This window comes from Haliotis cracherodii, unplaced genomic scaffold (assembly GCF_022045235.1).
Source record: "Haliotis cracherodii isolate W230 unplaced genomic scaffold, xgHalCrac1.p SCAF_4, whole genome shotgun sequence".
NCBI lineage: Eukaryota > Metazoa > Mollusca > Gastropoda > Lepetellida > Haliotidae > Haliotis > Haliotis cracherodii.
Genome location: NW_027266297.1, coordinates 68,455,718 through 68,481,963, shown reverse-complemented (window position 1 = coordinate 68,481,963; position 26,246 = coordinate 68,455,718). Strand labels below are relative to the sequence as shown.

At 44.6% G+C, this 26,246-nt stretch overlaps 1 protein-coding gene across 2 annotated transcripts in view; it reads left to right on the top strand.

Moving 5' to 3' along the window:
* LOC139478632 (zinc finger FYVE domain-containing protein 16-like) overlaps nucleotides 1-25,193 on the top strand; it is a 42,062-nt gene extending 16,869 nt beyond the window's left edge. Inside the window, exons 3-18 of one of the 2 annotated variants that reach the window (XM_071261193.1) lie at nucleotides 773-2,908; nucleotides 3,059-3,262; nucleotides 3,581-3,813; nucleotides 4,306-4,405; nucleotides 6,477-6,629; nucleotides 7,252-7,401; nucleotides 10,729-10,842; nucleotides 11,268-11,321; nucleotides 11,661-11,729; nucleotides 12,965-13,129; nucleotides 13,912-14,136; nucleotides 14,799-14,986; nucleotides 15,833-15,983; nucleotides 17,615-17,858; nucleotides 18,128-18,407; nucleotides 19,271-25,193. In XM_071261193.1, coding sequence (XP_071117294.1) covers nucleotides 773-2,908; nucleotides 3,059-3,262; nucleotides 3,581-3,813; nucleotides 4,306-4,405; nucleotides 6,477-6,629; nucleotides 7,252-7,401; nucleotides 10,729-10,842; nucleotides 11,268-11,321; nucleotides 11,661-11,729; nucleotides 12,965-13,129; nucleotides 13,912-14,136; nucleotides 14,799-14,986; nucleotides 15,833-15,983; nucleotides 17,615-17,858; nucleotides 18,128-18,407; nucleotides 19,271-19,423 — 4,619 coding nt within the window. In that variant the 3' untranslated portion in view covers nucleotides 19,424-25,193. The remainder of the gene's footprint in view (nucleotides 1-772; nucleotides 2,909-3,058; nucleotides 3,263-3,580; nucleotides 3,814-4,305; nucleotides 4,406-6,476; nucleotides 6,630-7,251; nucleotides 7,402-10,728; nucleotides 10,843-11,267; nucleotides 11,322-11,660; nucleotides 11,730-12,964; nucleotides 13,130-13,911; nucleotides 14,137-14,798; nucleotides 14,987-15,832; nucleotides 15,984-17,614; nucleotides 17,859-18,127; nucleotides 18,408-19,270) is intronic. The other variant, XM_071261194.1, reaches the window with a different exon arrangement.
* The last annotated feature ends 1,053 nt before the right edge of the window (nucleotides 25,194-26,246 follow it).

The following is a 26,246-nucleotide window of genomic DNA, read 5'->3' as shown; positions in this document are numbered from 1 at the left end:
AATGGTGATCCTATGGTCTTTGAGAGTTGCTGCTTTGAATATGTTAATATATTTACCCCCTAACTCTATAAGTTTTGACTGTTATGACAATTATACATTTGTTATGTTTGCATCAAGATGTCATAACACTGGTCTGTTGTCAGTTGTAACATGGAGGTTGGTGTGTTCCATGATGTATGCCGAGGTTCGAATACCTGATCAAAGGATTGGTTGGTTGGTTGGTTTGTTGGCACTCAGCAATATTCCAGCTATATGACGGCGGTCTGTAAATAATCGAGTCTGGACCAGACAGTCCAGTGACTGATATCATGAGCATCGATCCATGCAATTGGGATCGATGACATGCATTAACCAAGTCAGCGAGCCTGACCACCCAATCCCATTAGTCGCCTTTTACGACAAGCATAGTCGCCTTTTACGGCAAGCGTGGGTTGCTGAAGACCTATTCTACCCCGGAATCTTCACGCGTCTTTGTCAAAGGAAACAGATAGTATATGTTGTGTCTCTTGATCTGCAATGGATATCGGCTGGTCAATGAGTTCATGTGCAAGTGAAAAAATCATCTATAATATCTTGTACCCTCTGCTAATGCAGGAATGATATATACTTGCATACGAGACCAAAGGTACCCTTTGGATAATGTTGTCATTATTAGGCAAGTGCTGAAAAGGACCTGGAGTTATTTCGGAAATAAACAAGACTTGGAATAGTGAGTTGTTATTTAGACTTGTGCTCATGTCAAGTTCCTCCTATGTTGTGTATTGTGTTGCAGAGAAGGCAGCAGACTCTCTGACCCCAGGCCAGGAAGTGAGGCCCAGCGGCTACTCCGAGTACTTGGAGTCCCACCGAGACAAGCCATGGGAGTCCGTGGCGGAAGTTCCTGTCTCTGGACTTGGCCTGCAGTTGGGGTACGGCCTGGCAGGGAAGGGGACCTTGGAAGGTAGCATGTACGACTATGATACTCCATACGACGCTGGAGGTAACAGGAAACACGACTTCATCGATGCCACACATCTAGCTAATCTGAAGAAGAATGTCACAAATGTGGAGTTTGGCCGAGGTGACTTGGACCTGGGAGGTAGCATCCAGTATGGAAGTGGTAGCAGGCAGGATGGTCTTCAGTACAAGAATAGCTTGTCTGACAAGGAGGCTGATCTAGTCTCCATGAGTAATGATCTGTGTATTGAGCCAAACTCAGTTTTGACATTGAGAGCTTCAGGAGAGGCTGAGAAGGAGCACTGGAACAATTCGGATCAGGGCACTCTGCATGGTGATAATGATATTGATAATTCTATGTATTCCAAACATAATGGCGTAGTTGTTAATGACGACTTCCAGAACTCGACTAAAGGCTTGGTGGCTTCCCAGGTGACGGCAGTGCAGACTGACGCCTTGACACCAAGAACTGAGAGAGAACTCGATTCCGTACCGTTTCCAAAATCTGACATCATTGTTGTTGGTCATGGAAACTCTGAGGTTAATGTTATAGCTAATTTCCATGAACATAATTCAGTTCCCATTGGTTCTCAACCACATGCCCCCCATCAGCATTCTGCGCCCTATGCAAGGCTTGAGAGTGTGCCAACAAGACAGAGTCAGGCAGACCCTGTACAGAAGGATTCCAATGGCAAACCAACCGATAAGCCAACTGGCATGCAGATTCCCGATAATGTAAATGGGACACAATCAGGTCAAGGTCATTTCCAGTCCACAGGGGGAACAACTGTGGGGTTTGACAGTGTTAGTGGTGATATTGATGAAGATGAAATCGATCAGTATCTCAATGACTCATTGGACTCGTCTGACTCCAAGCAACAAAACCAGCCAAGTGCTGTTGTAAATACTGACGAGCTGAGTGCTCAGCGTGGAATAACGAAACAGGTTATTCAAAATCCAGACATTGTGCTCGACATCGGAAGAAGTGAAAACTTCATGCATGATCAAAAGGGCAATGTGCAATATTCTGCTCCACCAGGAGCTGGTGGCATGGCAAACGTTCCTTCGCAGATCCCTCGGTCAGAGGGGACGGATGTGACAGGGAACCAGAATCAAGTCTGTGAATCACTGAATAGTAAACAGTTGCAAAGTGCATACAACGGTTCTGATGTGTTGCCACAGACTGAATGTCAAGGTCAGGTGACAGTGTCAAATCTTGTTCCCGCTCTTCAAAACAACTCCAGAGTTTCGTCTGATTCCAGGGCAGAACAAAGTTCCTTTGGAAATCAGAACTCTACATCTGAAGAATCATCTTTAAGTGATGTTGGGAGAACTGGCAGTGCTGGTGGTTCTCCAGAGGCAAACTCCAGCCCCAGCGAGCAGGGCAGTCCCCCCATTGTCGGGGTAGGAGCCAGACCTAAAGATCCATCCGCTATTAAAAAGAATCGCCCTAATAGTTTATTAGGACTTTCAAAAATCAATATGGATTCTCCATATAATATTGTTCATGAGGTTTCTGAAACTTCGGAATCTGTAGCTCAAGTGGCTGAAGGACATTTGCAACCAGAGTCATCACAGAGTAGTGACATGGTTGCTAGTGAGGTGACAGGGCTTGCCCCTGGCAGTGGGAGTCAGTATGGAGGTAGTTTCTCGCAGCCTCCTGGAGGACTGGTTGGGGAGGATCCTGCTCCTGGCAGTGAACACAAGCAACTGACAAACTTTGAGATCCGCCAACAGATAGAGCAGGAGCAGAGACAGAGGATGGACAGGATGCCGGCCGAGCAACACAATAACCAGCTAAACCAACAAGATGGACATCCTGATGATGGAAGGATGGAGGGGGAGACTAGTGAAGATGAGGTGGTTGGAGAGGTGACTGCCCTTGCTGGAGCTGGGGAGACGATGGACGACATGCCGATAATGAGGCGGGGTGAGGAGCAGCTTGTCCAGCCAGGGCTCAACGTACAGGCTGGTAAGTGTCCCTGTTATTGCCTTGACACATGCTCCTAGGATCAATTACTTAGCTCTGTGGCTTTATTGTTAACAACAGCAGATTTGTTTCTATATGTGGATACACAAGTACAGTTGTAGGATACCTGTTGATACGGTTGGTTGTTTCCAGGTATGCCAGCCCGGCCCCACTCCTGGAGTCCAGGATCAGGTCAGATAGCCCCCCCTGGCAAACTAAGGCGCCCCACCAGCCTGAATCTGCCCCCTCGAGGAGAGCTGTCTATGCCCGGAGACCGGTCCCCGGACACGAGTGGGCGGATGCGGGGCATTGGCATGATGCAGGAGGAAATCCCCGAGGAGGAGACTGCAGAGCCAGGTAAGTACACAGTCCACGGCTGTCATGGAAAATATGTAAACATTGTTTCAAATTATAGGGTATTCTAGGTTCCTTGAAGTTAACCCCTGTATTTGGATTTGGGGATCTCCTACTTTTGTCTGAAAACAATGTCAATATTGTAACATTCCTGACATCAATTTGTTAACATGTGATATAATTTCATCAATTTTCATTAACAGAAAAAAGTAACAAAAATGGCATTATTTGTATATAACTGCACTATCCCTTCTGAATAGCACCCCTTGTTCATGTGTATGTACCGACAGGTCAGCATGTGTTTGTATGTTGTGCTTGCAGTGGGGGAAGAGTGCAGTGAAGGTGATGAGGGGCTCATGGAGGCTTCTGGGGTAACAGAGGAGGAGGGTTCTCTACCCATGTCCAGTGAGCCTCCCCCGCCCTCCATCATCCACTCCAACCTGGGTCGGGTTGCCCCCACCTGGGTGCCGGACCACGAGGCTCCCAACTGTATGCAGTGTCTGTCTAAATTCACCTTCACCAAGAGGCGGCATCACTGCAGAGCCTGTGGCAAGGTCAGTTAGGTCATTGTGAGGAGTCGAAGCAAGCCAGGTCGACTCATGTTTCCCTCCATCTTATCATAGTCCATATGATCATAGTAAATTATGCAGATAATTGTGCCAAGATACAGATTTACGCTAGTCGAGTCAGAAGTGTTTTGCTCAGGCTGATTAGGCGAAAATTGTTTTATATTTTGTAAGACCGATACCAAGTCAGTTACATGATTATATTGTAGGTGAATTCTGTGGAATGACCTTTCTAATCAAAAACCAAATCATTTGACATTTATGTTTGTGAAGCTCAAGTTATTAACCATCATGTGTGCAGCCTAGTTTCTTCTGACTAGGTCTGTAGTTTCTGTGTGATGTCTTCCAAAATAGGTAGCAATTAATAAAAGCATATCCACTGATGAGGTAACAACATCTGAGTCCCCGGGGCAAGACTCGTGTCTCGTTTCACCTGTTATATTGATGTGTAGGTGTATGCAGTGGTTGTCTGTTCTGCAGGTGTTCTGCTCCACATGCTGCAGCCAGAAGAGTGCTCTGGCCTACATGGACTTGAAGGAAGCCCGGGTGTGTCAGCAGTGTCATCAGCTTCTGCAGTCAGGTGAGACACAGTACCAGGACAGACAGACAGGGAACCTCCAGGACAGACAGACAGACAGACAGACAAGAAACCTCTAGGACAGACAGACAGACAAGGAACCTTCAGGACAGACAGACAGACAGACAAGGAACCTTCAGGACAGACAGCCAAGGAACCTTCAGGACAGACAGACAGACAGACAAGGAACCTTCAGGACAGACAGACAAGGAACCTTCAGGACAGACAGGGAACCACCAGGACAGACAGGGAATCACCAGGACAGACAGACAGACAGACAAGGAACCTCCAGGACAGACAGACAAGGAACCTCCAGGACAGACAGGGAACCCCCAGGACAGACAGGGAACCCCCAGGACAGACAGGGAACCCCCAGGACAGACAGGGAACCACCAGGACAGACAGACATACAAGGAACCCCCAGGACAGACAGACAGACAAGGAACCTCCAGGACAGACAGACAGACAGACAGACAAGGAACCTCCAGGACAGACAGGGAACCATCAGGACAGACAGACATACAAGGAACCTCCAGGACAGACAGACAGACAAGGAACCTCCAGGACAGACAGGAACCTCCAGGACAGACAGACAGACAGACATACAAGGAACCTCCAGGACAGACAGGAACCTCCAGGACAGACAGACAGACAGACAGACAAGGAACCTCCAGGACAGACAGACAAGGAACCTCCAGCACAGACAGGGAACCTCCAGGACAGACAGACAAGGAACCTCCAGGACAGACAGACAAGGAACCTCCAAGACAGACAGACAAGTAGCCTCCAGGTCAGACAGACAAGTAGCCTCCAGGACAGACGGACAAGGAACCTCCTGGACAGACAGGAACCTCCAGGACAGACAGACAGACAGACAAGGAACCTCCAGGACAGATAGACAGGATCCACCAGGACAGACAGACATACAAGCCTCCAGGTCAGACAGACAAGTAGCCTCCAGGACAGGCAGGGAACCACCAGGACAGACAGACAGACAAGGAACCTCCAGGACAGACAGACAAACAAGGAACCTCCAGGACAGACCGACAAGGAACCTCCAGGACAGACAGACAGACAAGGAACCTCCAGGACAGACAGACAGACAAGTAGCCTCCAGGACAGACAGACAGACAAGGAACCGCCAAGACAGACAGACAAGTAGCCTCCAGGTCAGACAGACAAGTAGCCTCCAGGACAGACAAGGAACCTCCAGGACTGACGGACAATCAACTACCATGACAGACAGTCAACTATCACGATGGACAGACAGTTCCACCACCAGGACGTACAGTCAACCACTTGACAATCAACGACCAGGACAGACAAACTGTGAGATAGACACAGGACATGGTGTGTTCATTTTGACAGCAAGGTGGGGTTGCCAATGAAGAGGAGGATGAAGAAGGAGGACACTGTATCACAGCCTCTTTCCTAGAGAGTTTTTCACCTAACTTTGCCTAATGCCTCTATAGACACACAACACCCTCACCACTACCATCTCCTTGATGGTCACTGATCGTTCAAGCTTCCTGATAAACCTGGAGAAGGCCTCTCAACTCATATCCTCCTCTGTCAGTCACATGTGGGCGGGGCACTGTCAGACCACCTGTCTATCTTCTTTGATTGACATCTAGTGAGCATGTTCCTAGACTACTGCATCTTCAGCTTTCTCGCATGTGTCGGTGCCTAATCCAGTGTTTGTGTGTGTCAGCCCTTATAACAATGAAACTATACAAACTTGTCTGGCCATATTTGGAGAAAACATATAGCAATAATGCAAAAGTAATATTCCCTTCCTGTAACTACTTCCAGAAAAAGAATGAAAAAAAACTTTTTTGTGGGGGTGTGGCTTTTTCATTCTGCGAGTTAAGACTTGAAAAACTAGGGTTTCATTGTGGAACATGCCAATGAAGTTGATCACTAATAGTTTCTGTAAATAATATGGGACCATTGTCAAACTTGTGCCTTTATTGGATTGGTGGTTGCTCCAAATGCTTGCATGTGATTGGCTTGCTGTCATCATGTGATCACGTGTGGCGGCTGGCTCATCCTGCTTTCTGCTTGGTGTTCCCAGCTGATTGGTCGCCGACCGGTGGTTCGTCTCGCCGGAGCCCCAACCCCAATAACCCCAGCGAATACTGCTCTACTATTCCACCTCAGCAGCAGGCTAATGCACGTGCCCCCCTGCCCACTGTTTTGGTACCGGTGGGCGTCCTTAAACGAGAGGGTGAGTTGTAGCCATGCTGGTGCCTTCAGTCTCAACTCATCAACAGATTTATCCAGATGTTCGATTGTTTGCTCATGTTAATAGAACTTTCAAGCCAAATTTCAATAAACACACATATCGATAATTTTAATGGTGGATGTTCTTGTTTTGTTTACTGTGAAACAGTGTTTCAGTTTGTTGCCCACTTCGTTATAGCTCTTCTCCAACATGCATAGAATCAGGATGTATACGGTGTTTATCCTGAGAAGCGTGTGTTATGTACCCAGCTCTCCAATCACCCCTAGTTTCGGCTTCCTCCATCATCTCTTCTGTTGATTCAGTTGCACTCGTTTCACTCTGTTCTTCATCACACGATTATTACAGTTCGGGAATTTATCGACTACCATTTTTACTTCCCTTTTGCATTTTAGTATCTGACCTCAAAATTGTTTTAAGTGATGTTTTCATTCATTTTATGTGGTTTTTTTATAGTTTGAATGGCTTAATTGTTCTTTTTCACCTTATTTGTGTTTTCTATGATTTGTGTTGAATGTTGCTGTGGCCTGGTAGCTAGCTAGTTAGTGACTTGCATGCTGTCTGTGGGTGTCGCTCTGGTCCAATTTTTCTCCCACTCCTTGTGTAGGGAGCCAGCGAAGAGCGGAGCCTAAACAAGTGATGTTCTCGGATGGGATTCGGCCGGGCGGAGATTTGACAGAGCTGGATGGGTCCAGTGAAGCTCGACTTCCCCCCCGGCGGACGGGACGACTTCAGAAGAAGGTGGAGAAGGCACAAGGTGAAATTTATCAAAATGTAGCTTTTGTGTAGGATTATGCATGTTCTTGCCTTGTCATATTTTGAGATGGAACAATCTCTTTGTTACCTTTGAAGGGAGGAGATGAGTTTTAACACTTTCTGTCAATGATTTATCAGTGATGATGTGCAAGTATAATTATGTAATCAAAACAGTGAATTGATAAATTTGAAGTGTCTTACAGAGATGCTTTAACTTTACATTTCTGGCTAGGATCTGGACAAGTATATTCTAGTAGTTCTGCTTAAGTCATAACAATCACAGTCCTACCACAGTGGTACTTAGTTTTATTATCCCCCGCCAAGTGGAAGGGGATATAGGAATGGGTGCCGGCCGGCCGGCCGGCCGTCACATTTCGTTTCCGGAGCAGATCTTGAAAACCGTACCATATTTCTTCACCAAACTTGACACATAGATAGATCTAGTGGTGAACTGGTGCCTTTTGATAGTTCGGGATTTAATTTTTTTTTTTAAAATTCGAGTTTCCATGGCAACGACTTTGATTTAGACTGAAAATGGCAGTAGTACTGGTTTCCAGAGCAGATCTTGAAAACCGTAACATATTTCTTCACCAAACATGGCACATAGATAGATCTAGTGGTGAACTGGTGCCTTTTGATAGTTCGGGATTTAATTATTTTTTTTTAAATTCGAGTTTCCATGGCAACGACTTTGATTTAGACTGAAAATGGCGGTAGTCCTCGTTTCCGGAGCAGATCTTGAAAAACGTATTATATTTCTTTACAAAAAGGCCCATCGAACATAGTTCTCAGGAGCTTATGCATTGCACACACCAGACATGTCATATTGGCGGGGGATGTGAGTATTTCATGCTTGTTTTTCACTGCTTTCATTCTTATTGCTGCTGGTGTGACGTATTTCTCTGTGTCTTTTTCCATGACACATGTGGCACTGACATGGGGATTCCGGGTGGGAATTGGTCCCCAGCAACCTATGGCCGTCGTACAATTGGGATTCCGGGTGGGAATTAGTCTCCAGCAACCTTTGGCCGTCGTACAATTGGAATTCCGGGTGGGAATTAGTCTCCAGCAACCTATGACCGTCGTACAATTGGGATTCCGGGTGGGAATTGGTCCCCAACAACCTATGGCCGTCGTACAATTGGGATTCTGGGTGGGAATTGGTCCCCAGCAACCTTTGGCCATCGTACAATTGGGATTCCTGGTGGGAATTGGTCCCCAGCAACCTATGGCCGTCGTACAATTGGGATTCCGGGTGGGAATTGGTCCCCAGCAACCTATGGCTGTTGTACATTGGGATTCCTGGTGGGAATTGGTCCCCAATAACCTATGCTGGTTGTACCATGGGGATTCCATGTGAGAATTGGTCCCCAGCAACCTACGCTGTTTGTACCATGGGGATTCCATGTGAGAATTGGTCCCCAGCAACCTACACTGTTTGTACCATGGTGATTCCATGTGAGAATTGGTCCCCAGCAACCTACACTGTTTGTACCATGGTGATTCCATGTGAGAATTGGTCCCCAGCAACCTACACTGTTTGTACCATGGTGATTCCATGTGAGAATTGGTCCCCAGCAACCTACGCTGTTTGTACCATGGTGATTCCATGTGAGAATTGGTCCCCAGCAACCTACACTGTTTGTACCATGGTGATTCCATGTGAGAATTGGTCCCCAGCAACCTACACTGTTTGTACCATGGTGATTCCATGTGAGAATTGGTCCCCAGCAACCTATGGCTGTTGTACATTGGGATTCCTGGTGGGAATTGGTCCCCAATAACCTATGCTGGTTGTACCATGGGGATTCCATGTGAGAATTTGTCCCCAGCAACCTACGCTGTTTGTACCATGGGGATTCCATGTGAGAATTGGTCCCCAGCAACCTACACTGTTTGTACCATGGTGATTCCATGTGAGAATTGGTCCCCAGCAACCTACGCTGTTTGTACCATGGTGATTCCATGTGAGAATTGGTCCCCAGCAACCTACGCTGTTTGTACCATGGTGATTCCATGTGAGAATCGGTCCCCAGCAACCTACGCTGTTTGTACCATGGTGATTCCATGTGAGAATTGGTCCCCAGCAACCTACACTGTTTGTACCATGGTGATTCCATGTGAGAATTGGTCCCCAGCAACCTTGGTAAGGTGACTTTGTGGATTGGATGGTCAGACTCGACTTGGTGGATGGCGTGTCAGTGTACCCCGACTGCTTGGATCCAGACTGGTCCAGACTTGCTTATTTGCAGGTCATACATAATACAGCTGGAACGGCTGTCAACACAGCGTTGAACATCCAACACCGCTCACGTTAGGATTGTTATATCACTTTTGGTTACAAGGCTTACATCATAACAAATTCTGTTGTTGTGTGTTTTATGTTCACCTTTGATATTGACCCGTAGTGGTGCATAGGAATGGGTTGGAGGAGAGTATATAGGAATACGTGGGAGGAGAGTATATAGGAATGGGTTGGAGGAGAGTATATAGGAGTACGTGGGAGGAGAGTATATAGGAATACGTGGGAGGAGGGGGATCTAGGAATGGTTGGGAGGAGGGGGATGTAGGAATACGTGGGAGGAGGGGGATCTAGGAATGGATGGGAGGAGGGGGATGTAGGAATGGGTGGGAGGAGGGGGATGTAGGAATGGATGGGAGGAGGGGGATGTGGGAATGGGTGGGAGGAGGGGGATGTGGGAATGGGTGGGAGGAGGGGGATGTAGGAATGGGTGGGAGGAGGGGGATGTGGGAATGGTTGGAGGAGGGGGATGTAGGAATGGGTGGTAGGAGGGGGATGTAGGAATGGGTGGGAGGAGGGGGATGTAGGAATGGTTGGAGGAGGGGGATGTAGGAATGGGTGGGAGGAGGGGGATGTAGGAATGGATGGGAGGAGGGGGATGTAGGAATGGTTGGAGGATATTGTTAAGGGCATCAGTCGGCAAGAAGCAATCAGTATTTGAGTGGCATCATTGGCGCTTTCTGTCCCAGGAAGTGCTTTTGGTCTGGGCCTTGAGCATTGCACTCAATGGAACATATGATCGGCGGGGGATATGATTATTTCAAGCTAGTATTTGTATAATTAATGGAGGATTAAAAAATATATTTGGAATTTAATGAATTTTATAGATTTCTTTTGAAAAAGCATGTTATTTGTTACTTGAGAGAAAAAATTGTCATTTCTTTTGTAAATTATAGAATATTTGTTCTTAGTGATGTTGTAACCATGAGCCATGTTTGGATCATCTGTGGATTTGTTTGAGCAGCAAATCATGTGACAAATCTTCTGTTTGTAATCTCTTACACTGATAGTGATGTGTTATGTTAGGTGGACAATCCTCACCCAAGACCAGGAGGCTGAGAGGAAGTGAGAATGCGAGGAACAGGTGCTTGATCCCAGAAGATGGTCTGCCCCCATTGTACTCTCTCACAGATGCAGGAGGTAAGACTAACTCCAGTAGTGCTAACTGACTCATTCTCACCTTGTTAGCCTTCTTGACTCTCTCCAGTAGAGTGCTGACTGACACATTCTCACCTTGTTAGCCTTCTTGACTATCTCCAGTAGAGTGGACCATGACTCATTCAGGTCTTGTTAGCCTTCTTGACTAGACTCATTCTTACCTTGTGAGCGTTCTTGAAAATCTCCAGTAGAGTGCTGACTGACACATTCTTACCTTGTTAGCCTTCTTGACTAGCTCCAGTGGAGTGCTGACTGACACATTCTGACCTTGTTAGCCTTCTTGACTAGCTCCGGTAGAGTGCTCCATGACTCATTAAGGGCTTGTTAGCCTTCTTGACTTGCTCCAGTAGAGTGGTTGATGTATAGCCTGGCTGTTGCATTAAAAGAATCCATTCTTTCTTTTGCAGATGTCAGTCTGGAAGATAACTATGACCCAGACAAGCATTTGCCACAGATTAAAAGTAAGGACAGATACTTTGAGATCCATGTTAATCATTATATTAATGGACCAAAATATTTTAGTGTTTTCAAATAAAATGAAGTATGTTGAATGTTGTTTGAATGGGAGAAAGGTTTTGCAGGGACAAGTGGTTCAGTGAGTGAATGGTGTTTTATGCCTCCAACTATATCACTGTGTTAAAAAAGTAATCAAGTCTGTGCCAAAGACACTACAGTAACATCTGTAACACAACTGATGTTTTTCACAACTTTTAGCATCATATGATGGTGTATAAACAACAGAAAGCTTCACATGTTGTGCCCATGTGCATGGTGTTGAGGCCATCTTGTCTTGTCTCCAGATGACGAAGCTGAACCCATCATATTTGCAATCAACAGCAACCTGCAGGTGCTTGTCAAGATCCTCATGTGTAAGTAGCATTCAGCCACTATTCACTTCTTCCATACAAGCATGGCTTTGCTCCATCAGTTGTACTTGTCAAAGTCTATATGAATTTTGACCGCCTGCGTGGTCTAATGGTAGAGCGTCCGCCCAGAGAGCGGAAGTTCCGGGGTTCGATCCCCTGCCGCGTCACACCAAAAGACGTGAAAAGATGGTACTTGTTGTTACCCTGTCAGGCGCCTGGCATTAAGGTGCTAAAACAAGGACAGGTCGGCTTGGAGTCAGTATACTGTGTCTGAATGGAGTAGTCATGTTAAACTGCGGCATGGTATCTCAGTGAGCTAGCACTATAAATCGGCATCAGTCCGGACTAGTACAAGCAGCCACACACACACATACACGTGCATGCACGTCGCTTTATAAGTGCAATAATTTTGGACGCAACATTAAACCCCATTTCACCTCACCACCTATATGAATTTTTTTGGCAGAACTCATTTATAACAGAATGGATTTTGTGGGTTCTAACAATAAAACAAGGACTGGTCTGCTCAGAATCAGTATGCTGTGTCCACGAAGGATATCCTTTATAAACTGCAGCATGGTGTTTCAGTGGGCTAGCACTATAATATCAGTCTGGCCTACTACAAGCAGCCATACACATACACACGTGCATTCAATAGACCCGTGAAGATCCAGGGTAGATTATGTCTTCAGCAACCCATGCTTCGATGACTATGCTTCTCGTAAGAGGCGACTAACAGGATCAGGTGGTCAGGCTCGCTGATGACTTGGTTGATGCATGTCATCGACCCCAATTGGGTGGATCGATGCTCATGATGTCCTTCACTGGACTATCTGGTCCAGACTCGATTATTTTCAGACCGCCGTCATATAGCTGGAATATTGGTAAACAACAAACAACAAGCATGCAATAACTGCAATAACCTTGAACACAATCTTAAACCCCATTTCACCTCACCACTTTCTAATCCCGTGGACTTGGTCTGAAAACTCGCCCGATATCCCAGATGTTTTCTTGGGCCTGTTTGTATGTAAATGACGTAGTGAGAGCTGAAGACAGTTTGACAGAACTTAAACAATGTAGAATGCTGGTTTGGACAAATTCCTGAAGCTATTTAGCTTTAGTAAAAAAAACACAGGAATTATTCCTTCTCTCGGCTAATTGTTGAATGTTTAAAAATGTCAGTATGGATACTTGAATGTTGATGCGATGTTAGCGACTTGTTGCCATGGTTACAGTGGACTGTTGCGTGAACCGTGAATGCTGGTCCTTCACGACGCGTGGGCTGTGCACCGTGGGTCAGGACGAGATTGTCATCATCCTGGAGTGTTTCCCTGACGAGAGCCGACCTGCCAGGGACATCTTCTGTCACTTTGCCACCATGTACGAAGAGGCCGGGAAAGGTGGGTGCACTGGCAGATATTTCTATACACACCATGTACGAGGAGGCCGGGAAAGGTGGGTGCACTGGCAGATATTTCTATATACACCATGTACGAGGAGGCCGGGAAAGATGGGTATATTGCAGACATTTCTATACACACCATGTACGAGGAGGCCGGGAAAGGTGGGTGCACTGGCAGATATTTCTATATACACCATGGACGGAGGAGGCCGGGAAAGATGGGTATATTGCAGACATTTCTATATACACCATGTACGAGGAGGCCGGGAAAGGTGGGTGCACTGGCAGACATTTCTATATACACCATGGACGGAGGAGGCCGGGAAAGATGGGTATATTGCAGACATTTCTATATACACCATGTACGAGGAGGCCAGGAAAGGTGGGTGCACTGGCAGACATTTCTATACAAACCATGTACGAGGAGGCCGGGAAAGGTGGGTATATGGCAGACATTTCTATATACACCATGTACGAGGAGGCCGGGAAAGGTGGGTGCACTGGCAGACATTTCTATATACACCATGTACGAGGAGGCCGGGAAAGGTGGGTATATGGCAGACATTTCTATATACACCATGTACGAGGAGGCCGGGAAAGGTGGGTGCACTGGCAGACATTTCTACACAAACCATGTACGAGGTGGCCGGGAAAGGTGGGTATATGGCAGACATTTCTATACAAACAAAAATCTTGCCCCAGTAATTGTCGTGCAGCATGACAGTATTGTAGATGGCATTCTGCTACTTGCTGCCACTAATCCCCATCTGCTTGCTACAGGTAACACTGTGTCAGACATGGGGCACACAATCTTCAACCAGAGTTTCCTGGACAGTCGAGACCACGGAGGCTTCCTCTACCTGCGACCAACGTTCCAGTGTCTGCAGAAGCTGCCGCTGCCGTCACCACCACATCTGTTTGGCGTCCTGCTGCAGAAGTGGGAGACGCCCTGGGCCAAAGTGTTCCCCCTACGACTCCTGCTCCGACTGGGGGCTGAATACAGATGTAAGGACTGCTCTATTGTTGTATTGACTTCAATTTTATTTGGCATTTATGGAGGTATAAACATAAAAAGCAGTGTGCAAAAAATCGGTTGTTATATATAAGTAATATATATTGTTTGGTTAGCCAATCAAATGCCACGGAGTCACTTGATTTTTTTTATCCCCCTACCTTTTGCTATTTAGAAATTTTAGAAATTTTTATTTTTTTACGTTTCCATGGCAACAAGATGGACTGTGAGGTAAGGTTCGTTTCCGGAGCATAACTCATAAACCGTTCAATATTTTTTCGTCAAACTTTGCAGGTCTGTCAGGTACATGCTGAACTGGTGCCTTTTGCTATTGAGAAATTTTAGAAATTTTTATTTTTTACGTTTCCATGGCAACAAGATGGACTTCCAAACTCATCTTTTTTTTACTATTTCCATGACCTGATGACAAGTTCCACCTCGGTTAAAAAAGGTTAGGGTTTGTTTAGATTTAATTATGTTATAAATTCTGCAACAGGGGCGGAGGATATAGCCACGTTAGTGGCAAACTCTTGTTTTATATTGAAATTTGAATTAACAGTTTATTATATTTGCATGGAAGAATTGCAGGTGGTGGGAGTCACCTGGCACATCTAGAGGTCCACCATGTGTATTTAGTCTATAATTCAATCCACAGACTACCCCTGCCCTCTGGTGAGTATCCGCAACCGCAAGCCAGTGTTCTTCGAGATTGGCCACACCATCATGAACCTGCTGGCCGACTTCCGGAACTACCAGTACATGCTGCCACAGATCCGAGGGGTCCACATACACATGGAGGACAAGAAGACTGTCATCAACTTCCCTCGCAACAGATACGATGAGGTGAGCTACATAACACATTACCCTTCAGCCAAGTGAACGAGTAAAGCTGATTGTGGTTTCAAGGTAGTGTTGTTTCACACAGGAAACTTGCAATAAATAAAGTAAGCCTCCCAAAAGGGTATGGTCTGTTGACATGATGAATAATTGTCAGTCCAGTGCAATAAAGAAAAAAGAAAAATCAAGTTGGGGTCACCTTGCCACCTGGGCCCTGTTTGACATTGCGATCTTTTCGCTAAGACGATCGTAACTCCCATGCTTTAACATTGACCTGTGACACCACTAATATGATCTTAACTCCCATGCTTCAACATTAACCTGAGACAGCGCTAAGATGATCGTAACTCCCGTACTTCAGCATTGACCTTTGACACCACTAAGATGATCGTAACTCCCATGCTTCAGTATTGACCTGTGACACCACTAAGATGATCGTAACTCCCATACTTCAGCATTGACCTGTGACAGCGCTAAGATGATCGTAACTGCCATGATTTAACATTGACCTGTGACAGCTCTAAGATGATCGTAACTCCCATGCTTCAACATTGACCTGTGACACCACTAAGATGATCGTAATTCCCATGGTTCAACATTGACCTGTGACAGTGCTAAGACGATCATAACCGCCATGATTTAGTATAGACCTATGACAGCGCTAAAATGATCCTAACTGCCATGCTTTTTAGCATAGCCCTATGACAGCGCTAAGATGATCGTAACTGCCATGATTTAGCATAGCCCTATGACAGCGCTAAGATGATCGTTACTGACATGCATTAGCATACACCTATGACAGCGCAAAGATTGCCTTGTGGATTAAGGCCGTGATGTCTCTTGTTGCTGCAGCTGATGAAGATGGTGAACAGCAGTAATGAGCATGTGATGGCCCTGGGCTCCAGCTTCAGTGCGGATGCGGACTCCCATCTGGTGTGTATTCAGAACGACGAGGGCAACTATCAAACACAGGCCATCAACATCCAGAACAAACCTCGCAAAGGTCAGTTTTCATTCCTCCATCTGTCCACGACCTCCACCAATGTGACCTATGACCCTGTAGGAACTTGTATCCACTGTATCACACCCTCTCAATGTTTAAGGTGATCACATCTCCCATACTTTAACATAGACTTACGTCAGCCGTAGGGCTAAGGTGATCATATCTCCCATACTTTAACATAGACTTACTACAGCCATAGGGCTAAGGTGATCATGTCTCCCATACTTTAACATAGACTTACATCAGCCGTAGGGCTAGGGTGATCATATCTCCCATACTTTAACATAGACTTACATCAGCCGTAGGGCTAGGGTGATCATATCTCCCATACTTTAACATAGACTTACTACAGCCGTAGGGCTAAGGTGATCATATCTCCCATACTTTAACATAGACTTACTACAGCCGTAGGGCTAAGGTGATCATGTCTCCCATACTTTAACATAGACTTACTACAGCCATAGGGCTAAGGTGATCATGTCTCCCATACTTTAACATAGACTTACATCAGCCGTAGGGCTAGGGTGATCATATCTCCCATACTTTAACATAGACTTACATCAGCCGTAGGGCTAGGGTGATCATATCTCCCATACTTTAACATAGACTTACTACAGCCGTAGGGCTAAGGTGATCATATCTCCCATACTTTAACATAGACTTACTACAGCCGTAGGGCTAAGGTGATCATATCTCCCATACTTTAACATGTATGTACAACAGCACCCACAGCTTTAACCTTTTATGGTTTTATGGTAATAATTTTTGCTGCAACACATTGTTAACCAGGTTTATCATAGTGTTCTCAATGTAATAAACCAATCCATTAACTTCATAAAGGGCTTTGATAAATATGTAAATAAGGTCATTCAGCAGGAACTTCTTTTAATCTCTGTACATAGATTCAGATGCTTCGATGGGATTTCCCAGTGTGTGGGTGATTCTGTAGACAAACCTGGCTGCAGACTACAGTGTCCCCATTTACCAGTAAATACCAGTTTATTACCGGTAAAATTGGGATTGGACCAGTAATTCATGTGACTGCCAGTCCCCGTGGACCGGCAAATAGAGTACCTTATAAATCTTTCTTGTGGAACAAAACATCGGCAATATTCATAAAAGTATATTTTTCAAATGAAGTCAGCTTGTCTGTTGCCTTCAGGGTTTCCCATGTCTATTTTTAGTGCAAAGAAATAGCATTTTACTTTGGTTCGAGGTTAAATATATATTTGAAGCGACTTAGTCTTGAAAAAAAAAAGAGAGAGAGAGACATTTGTGACTGAACTTTGTGTGAATGATGTGTAGATCTAACTAAGTTACTTCAGAGATGATGTCTTGTTGAATGAATCAAAACCAGATTTTTATATGTTTTTTTAAGTGTTGAAAGTTGGGACTGACAAAAATTGGGAGGGAACTGGTAATTTTTAGTGTTGCCAGTCAACCAGGACTAGCAGTTTCAAAAGCCAGGGAGAACACTGCACTAACATATGGGGCAGTTCACTCAAACACTGTTCATACACGGTTTCTAAAGTGTATGTTAAACTGAGTGCGGCGTTAAACAACAAACAAGCAATCATAATATGAGCAATGTCTAACAAAGTGTCACTAGAAAGCAAACCTTGTCTTTGCAGTGACTGGTGCTAGTTTTGTGGTGTTTAATGGTGCACTAAAGACAAGCTCAGGACTACGGGCAAAGTCGAGCATAGTAGAGGACGGCCTGATGGTGCAGATCCTGCCAGAATGTATGGTGGCAGTGAAACAGGCCATCAAAGACATGACAGACTACACCATCGGCTGTGGCAGCGCCACAATTGACAAGCCGGAGGAGGTGGTGGTCCTTCAATGGGTGGACGACGACAAGAATACCAATGTTGGGTAGGTGGACCATGACAAGATCGCAAATGTCAGGACAAGATCACCAATATGGTTGTTGTTGTTGTTGTTGTTGTTGTTGTTGTTGTTGTTGTTGTTGTTGTTGTTGTTGTTGTTAGGTGGACCATGACAAGATCACAAATGTCAGGACAAGATCGCCAATATGGTTGTTGTTGTTGTTGTTGTTGTTGTTGTTGTTGTTGTTGTACTCACAGTCTCCATCCTCATGTTATTTTGTCTATTAATCTATTAAGTTATTAATCCACTTTCAGTGTGAAGAGTCCTATTGACAAGATGTCCCTCGATGGAGTCGAGAGTATCCACATCCACAACTCCACCGACTACGTAGGGGAGCACCGCGCCATCCGTTGGACAGATGTCTTCTTCATCCAGAACGAGGACAGTGGAGCACGCTGGGAGCCGGTGGACCTGAGTCGACTGGCGGAAACGCTAGCATCAGCGACGTGCATCTGCCTCACACAACACCTGGACCGATTGAAGGAGGCAGGGACCGTCAAGATAGGACTCCGGGTCACGCTGGATACAGAACAGGTGGGTGGAGCACACTTTGGTAGACTTCAGGCATGATTTTGACGTAAAGGTTTCACCTTTTGTGTACAATTTAGGAAATTACTGGCATGTTGATAATATATAAACCTAGAATCCTACAAAGATAACCATATTTTTGAAAGCTATTTCTCAGTGAATTCTGAGGCCTTTCCTGCATCGTGTTATTTCCAGAGGGCGTTGTTCTGATTGATGACAAACCTGATCCACCTTGACCCGCTTCTTTGAAAATATTGATGCTGTAGAATTATCCACTGTTTATTATCCCCTGCAGTATGTGTGTGACTCCTACATTACTTTTGGTGACCGCTTCAGTGGTCTAGTGGTAGAGTGTCCGCCCGGAGAGCGGAAGGTCCGGGGTTTGATCCCCGACCGCGTCATACCAAAAGATGGTACTTGTTGTTACCATGTCTGGCGCTCGGCATTAAGGGGCTAAAACAAGGACTGGTCGGCTCGGAGTCAGTATACTGTGTCTGAGTGGGGTATTCATGTTAAACTGCGGCATGGAATCTCAGTGAGCTAGCACTATAAATCGGCATCAGTCCTGACTAGTACAAGCAGCCACACAAACACACACACGTACATGCAGGTCGCTATATAAGTGCGATAATCTTGGATGCGACGTTAAACCCCATGTCACGTCACCTCACGTTTGGTTTTCCTCCTGCATTCACCAGACATGCTATGTATCACCGTTCAGTGTACAAGGCATCATTATGAAGTATGGAATGATAATTCCCTTAGCTGTTTCTCACACTCAGATAAGTTTTGGGGGGAACAAATCAATAAATCCAATAGAAATTCAGTCCTTTAAAGAGACTGAAGTGGCACAATTTGTATACTTGCAGGTTGGGTACGAGATTGGATCCAATGGCGAGAAGCTGGCCGACTTCTACATGAACGACCTTGACAGTGGTCTGATTCCGGTGATTCATGGGGCAGTGTCACAGAGTCAGGACGGTCCTATTGTCCTAGAGCTTGTATTCTATGTCCTAGAGTGACAACACTGAACAATTACAGGTTGATTTTAGCTGCTTCCTGCCATGAACAAAAATATTCAAATCCATGCTCATTGCAAGTGCTTCTAAAGATGATATGAAGATTAGAAATGAGACACTCCAGTATGGTATATTTGATCATCTTATTGTGGGCAACAGATATATTTTAAGATGAAGCACATTTGATGTAGACTTCATTGCCCTGTGTACAGAGTGGGGATTTGTGACACAGTTTTAATTTTCCAGTTACCTCTGAGAATGTATAGTCCTGTATGGTGTGTGAAGCCGCAACGTTGTGAATATTCCATTTTCTCTTTAATCATCCTCTCAGCACTAATAATGTTTTTTTTATAAAATACGGTACACAAATCACACCAGTAATATCAGTGAAAGCCCATTGACAGTTGGGATGTGGATAAGACTGGTGTCCAAGAAATCAGAATTTGCTGTGCAGAGTTGCACCCCTTACCCTACCAGGATCTGCAGGTTGTGGTACGAATCACTCTGATGATCCTTGGTTTGTCAGCACCATACCCATTCTTGTGGATTTCACCCGAGGGGTAAATGGTGATGATGTCACCTGGTGTTTTCCCCCCACATTAAGCTGAAACTAAAGTCACATTAAAACCAACTTACTAACTCTTACGGGGCGGTCGGGTAGCCTAGCGGTGAAAGCGTTCAATCGTCACGCCGAAGACCCGGGTTCGAATCCCGACATGGGTACAATGTGTGAAGCCCATTTCTGGTGTCCCCCCGCCGTGATATTGCTGGAATATTGCTAAAAGCGGCGTAAAACCAAACTCACTCACTCACTACTAACTCTTACATTTTCATCAACCAATTTCCAAGTTTTGTTGTGGCTGGACTGTGGACTGACATTGTAGTGTAAATATTACTCAGTTTTAACTGTAGATAATTTGTGTATATAGTGTTGAAACTCTACACTTATGATGCGGCCCATGTAATGATAGGAAATAACTATTGGACAATTCTCTCAAATAGACGAGTTTTTTTGTGAATATTGTGCATTACTGTTGTGTATTGTGTACGAAAAGTGTTATATTTATTATATAGTGGGCAGATTGTTATAAACTCTGGAGAGAAATATATTATTGCAAAGACACAGATCTGTAAATGACATGTACAAATTTGTATCTACTATGTAAGTGTAGGTAGGTTGGCGTATGTAATCAGTGGTGTTCATGGACAGAACGATGAGTCAGGACTCCAGGGCCCCGTTCCTCAAAGCGATCTTAGCGCTTAGGTGATCCTAACTCCCATACTTTAACATAGGTTTACGACTGTCATAGTGCTACCATCGCTTTGAGGAACGGTACCCTGGACCTCAAACTTCAACATGTCACTGGAGTCAGTCTTTAATGCTCAGTATTTCTGTTGATGGCATTGTATGTGCCAGACTAACAGCCTCTCTAGACTGTGCTGTGATGGACCAGTTCATTGATGCAGTGCTTCAGGTTGACCCTTGGCTTTGTCTTTGCCCATGAGTGAACTGTGTGACACTCCCGTGTGAGGTGCATGGCTGTGGTCCATTACGGACACCAGGTCCATCGTTTTGAATGGAGTTACTTAACCTGAGTGGTGCCCTGAGCGGTGATCCTGTCTTCACAAGGCTACTGCCTCACCTTCAGGTTGCCTCCTATGCTAGACCAGAGGAGGGGAAAACTACGATGCCAAGTGACAGGCCGTGAAAGGAAATAAGTTTAACTACCAAGAGCAAGGAGAAGGTTGGGGACAGCCCCGGTGTCCTATGTATTCATGCATCTGTTGGCCCTTGTGCCCTAGTGTCCCAGTGTCTTGTGGGTCCATCTGTTGGTCCCAGTGTCCATCTGTAGGTCCCTGTGTCCATCTGTTGCTCCCAGTGTCCATCTGTTGGTCCCAGTGTCCTTTGTGTCCATCTGTTGGTTCCAGTGTCCATCTGTAGGTCCCTGTGTCCATCTGTTGGTCCCAGTGTCCATTTGTTGGTCCCAGTGTCCATCTGTTGGTCCCAGTGTCCATCTGTTGGTCCCAGTGTCCATCTGTTGGTCCCAGTGTCCATCTGTTGGTCCCAGTGTCCTTTGTGTCCATCTGTTGGTTCCAGTGTCCATCTGTAGGTCCCTGTGTCCATCTGTTGGTCCCAGTGTCCATTTGTTGGTCCCAGTGTCCATCTGTTGGTCCCAGTGTCCATCTGTTGGTCCCAGTGTCCATCTGTTGGGTCCCAGTGTCCATCTGTTGGTCCCAGTGTCCATCTGTTGGTCCCTGTGTCCATATGTTGGTCCCAGTGTCCATATGTTGGTCCCAGTGTCCATCTGTTGGTCCCAGTGTCAATCTGTTGGTCCCAGAGTCCCTCCTTTGGTTCCAGTGTCCATCTGTTGGTCCCTGTGTCCATCTGTTGGTCCCAGTGTCCATCTGTTGGTCCCAGTGTCCATCTGTTGGTCCCAGTGTCCATCTGTTGGTCCCAGTGTCTATCTGTTTGTCCCAGTGTCCATCTGTTGGGTCCCAGTGTCCATCTGTTGGTCCCAGTGTCCATCTGTTGGTCCCTGTGTCCATTTGTTGGTCCCAGTGTCAATCTGTTGGTCCCAGAGTCCCTCCTTTGGTTCCAGTGTCCATCTGTTGGTCCCTGTGTCCATCTGTTGGTCCCAGTGTCCCTCCGTTGGTTATGTGTGTCCATCTGTTGGTCCTAATGTCCTTTTTATTCAACTGTTTGTCCTAACATTGTTTTTATCCATCTGTTGGTCCACTAAGTGTCCTGTGTCCATCTGTTTGTCCTGTTTATCCATCTGTTGTTCCCATGGTCTTCCCATGGCCATGCATGGTAGTGCGGTCACACTGGAGGGTGGGTCATGACTGATGTAATGATGAAACGTGTTACTGTAAATATTGTATGTTAGTCTTGTGTTTGTGAAGCTTTTAAAAAGCATTTCATCATCATCATCATCATCATCATCATCATTACCTTGGGGGCGGTGGGCTGGCCTAGTGGGTGATGGGTTGTTTATCAAGCATTAAACAGGTTCAGTAGTACTGACATTGCTCCAATACTGTTTTCAATAGCAGCTTCAATCCTACCCTCTCTCTCATAATCCTCCTCCTCATCATAACCCACTGATCATCTTCAGTGTAGCACCATGCCATCATGTAGCGTAGACGTGTGATCGACAATTATTTCCAATCAATGCATTTTGATCCTTTACAGATCTTATTTCATAGGGCTTTATCGTGTTTGTTGTCAGTATATTGAGTTGCACCTGATCATCCTTTGTATGTTTGTGACAATAAGTTTGGGGTTTCCCCTGTAGGTCTACATGTGAGAAACTGTGTGGTGTGTGAAAGTATGGTTCTCCAGGCTACTAGCTCAGACTCTGTGGACTGTTCAAATTTGTATCAAACAGGCAAGAAGATAGTATCTTGTAACATAATGGTTAGAAAATATACCAAATAAGGCACAGGATATGTTGGATATTCAATGGCAATGAGATCAACAGTATTAATCTTGTAAAAGTTCCTTTGTGAAATAATTTGTATTGAATGTTAACCAAATTGTATGTTATATTACCATCAATAACATGAGTATGTCATTTCTTATCCACGAATAACTTTAATTCACTACATGTCTTGGCATGTTTCATAATAGACTGGTTCTTTCTGGTTTGGAGAGAATCAGTTCAAGAGGTAGGTCTTTGTAACATGACACAATCGGTGGGAACTTGTGGAACAAACATCCTTCAGTGGGTGTTGCAGCTGTGAATTTTTCAGTGTATATCAATGTAGTTGGCAGAGCATCCCGATCCATACACCCCAAAAAACCCACAGATTCCCTAAACAATACATTTTCAAAAAAGAACTAATAATAAATGCACATTCCTTTAAGAGGTTTGGTTTTCATGAGTAAGTCTGTATCTTGTATTTCTTCTCTTCCTTGAGAGTTATTTTTCAGTGTGTTTACGGTCTTCTGGACGCTTATCCTGACCTTCCCACTCATCCGTTCATGTCACTCCCCCCACAATCTGACTACATGCTGTCATGGAGTACTTCTATGTCTGGACCTTACCCATAACCTGACTACCAGTCTGTCACAGAGTACTTCTATGTCTGGACCTTACCCATAACCTGACTACACTCTGTCATGGAGTACTTCTATATCTGGTCCTCCCCCATAACCTGACTACACTCCGCCACACAGCACTTCTATGTCTGGACCTGGTAACATGGTTGGATGTGTCAGTCCGGTCATGCTGCACACCAGGCAGCATTAGAAACTAACATGACCACACTGCATCATCTCATAGCAGTCAAGGCTTAAGTCAGCTTCATCTTACCAGCTGCATTACATTTTAACTGACTTCCTTCAACCATGCCAGTGTTTTTCTAGCATCAGAAATAAGATGCATTCACGTAGCCATCTCACCCATGGAAAAGATCCATTTCGACAGTAGTTCGTCAGGGCCAGTAATTGTCTGACTTCTGGCCCACATTGCTAGTGACTTCTTTTGTCTTTTTATGCTGCAATGGGTACAAACACTCAAGCTTATGAATGATGTTCTTAACTGACTTGCCCCTGACCTTGTGAATGATAGGCTTGTCATTGAATGCTGTGATGGTTGGGTACATGTTATGTGCTGTTGACTAAGTTGCAGTTTGTTGTCTTTTGGCAAGAAAATGTGTGGACAAATGCTGGCAAATCCACTGAATTTAGTCAAATGAGGAAATGTAGCTATTTCAAGGACTCATTACCATATTTGGGATAGAATTCATTTCAATGTGTAATGATATCTTGCGTGCAATGGTTCTTTAATCAAAACTTTTATCTCCCACTGAAAGAAACATACTGAGCTGTTGGTTCCTCCACAAGCTGCTTCATGTTCCGGTATTACTGAATCATTAGTTTGGTGGAGTCATGTACATTTCCTAAGAGGCGACTAACGGGATAGAGTGGTCAGGCTCCCCGACTTGGTTGATGCATGTCATCGTATCCCAATTGCGTGGATCGATGCTCATGATGTCAATCATTGGATTGTCTGGTCCAGACTCAATTATTTACCGACCGCGGTCATGTGGCTGGAATATTGCCGAGTGCAGTGTTAAACAACAAACAAACAATGAAATGTGCATTTTGAAATTGTTTCTCAAAGGGAGATAAGTAATTGTGCATCGGTCAGGTCAGTTCATTTTCAGTATACACGCCCCAGCTGTTACTGTTGAATTTAACATATTTAAATTTAGCTCAACTTGTTTTCAAGATATTTGTTGATCTGTTCTACAGTAATACCAGCCAGACATCACTTGTTGACTCTCACCGGAACATCAGGCTGTGGTCTGACTATACATAACCACAATGTACCACCAGTACAATGCTTGACATTCATCATTGATGTTTTATTCAAATATACAAATCAAAATAAGTTAAAGAACACTCATGTTTCCATGACTATACTTAGTCATGGCTAGTGATTATTGCAACTCACAGCCTTCCATTGTGAGTATTCCTTACCTTGTGTTGTGTAGTACATAATGAGTAATTGTTTCAAAGAAGAACGGTTTAATTTGACACGTCAACAGTTAATAATGAAATATTTGCTAATACGAGGACGTTTGAACAACAGTGTAAGTATTTTCGGAAAACAGTTTGAAATCCATAATCTGTGTATACATGTCCTCATCTTGGAACAATCAGCTCGTCATGCATAGGACTGGTGGCACACTGTTTTCTATTGTAATATACTACTCAAAAGAAGTCAAGGATCACCCGATTCTTTCATATTATGGTAATGTTAATCTGTCATGAGAGATTAACTACTGTAATATGTAAGAATCAGGTGATCCTTAACTTCTTTTGAGTAGTATATGTCATGTAATCATTCAGGGATGAACTTAATGGTAGCTCCAGCCTACAGCAAGTCATATGAATCACTGACTGTTATTGTTGACCATAGTTACATCTACACAGGCAGCCAGGCAGGCAATATTTTGGTCTGTTACGGACGTAGCGATATGGTGGCTGCAGGTAGCACAATATGATATGTATACCAATTAATATAGTAGGTATGCAATCAGTATGTATTCCCAATAATTAAGTGAGTATGTAATACGATATGTATTCCCATCGATATGGTAGGTATGCATTCCTATTATGTATTGTGGGAATGCAATATATGTATTCCCAATAATAGTGAGAATGTAAAATATGTATTCCCATTAATATAGTAGGTATGCAATACGGTTTGTATTCCTGTTAATATTGTGGGTATGCAATACGGTATGTATTCCTATTACGTATTGTGGGTATGCAATATATGTATTCCCAATAATATAGTGAGTAGGTAATATATGTATTCCCAATATAGTAGGTATGCAATACTGTATGTATTCCCATTGATATAGTGGGTTACAGTACAACTTATGTCATCTATATATCCATGACAATATGGTTGGTATGCAATATGATGCATATCAACTACCGATTGTTTCACCATATCGTTACCACCCTTAATGCACTCCTAATTATGCCATAGAGTGAGTCATTGTTAAAACAGTTTGACTGTAGCAGATTTGTTCTGTTTCACGTAAGACCACACTTTTTTTTAGTTTATGGTTAATGGATACATGTTAATCAGCTGTTAAATTGTTGTACCGTTGACCCTAGCTGGAACATGGACTTGATTGCTGAAAAGTGGCAATACTTAATTCATTAATGTCAGTCTTTGTTTACCAGGACTTCTTTATGTGTACTTTATGTATAGGCAAGGAAATCTTCCTCTTATAACTGCAAGGTTATGCTGATATCTGTTCCAGTTCACTGACAGTATGGCAACCATTGCCTCCTCATGTA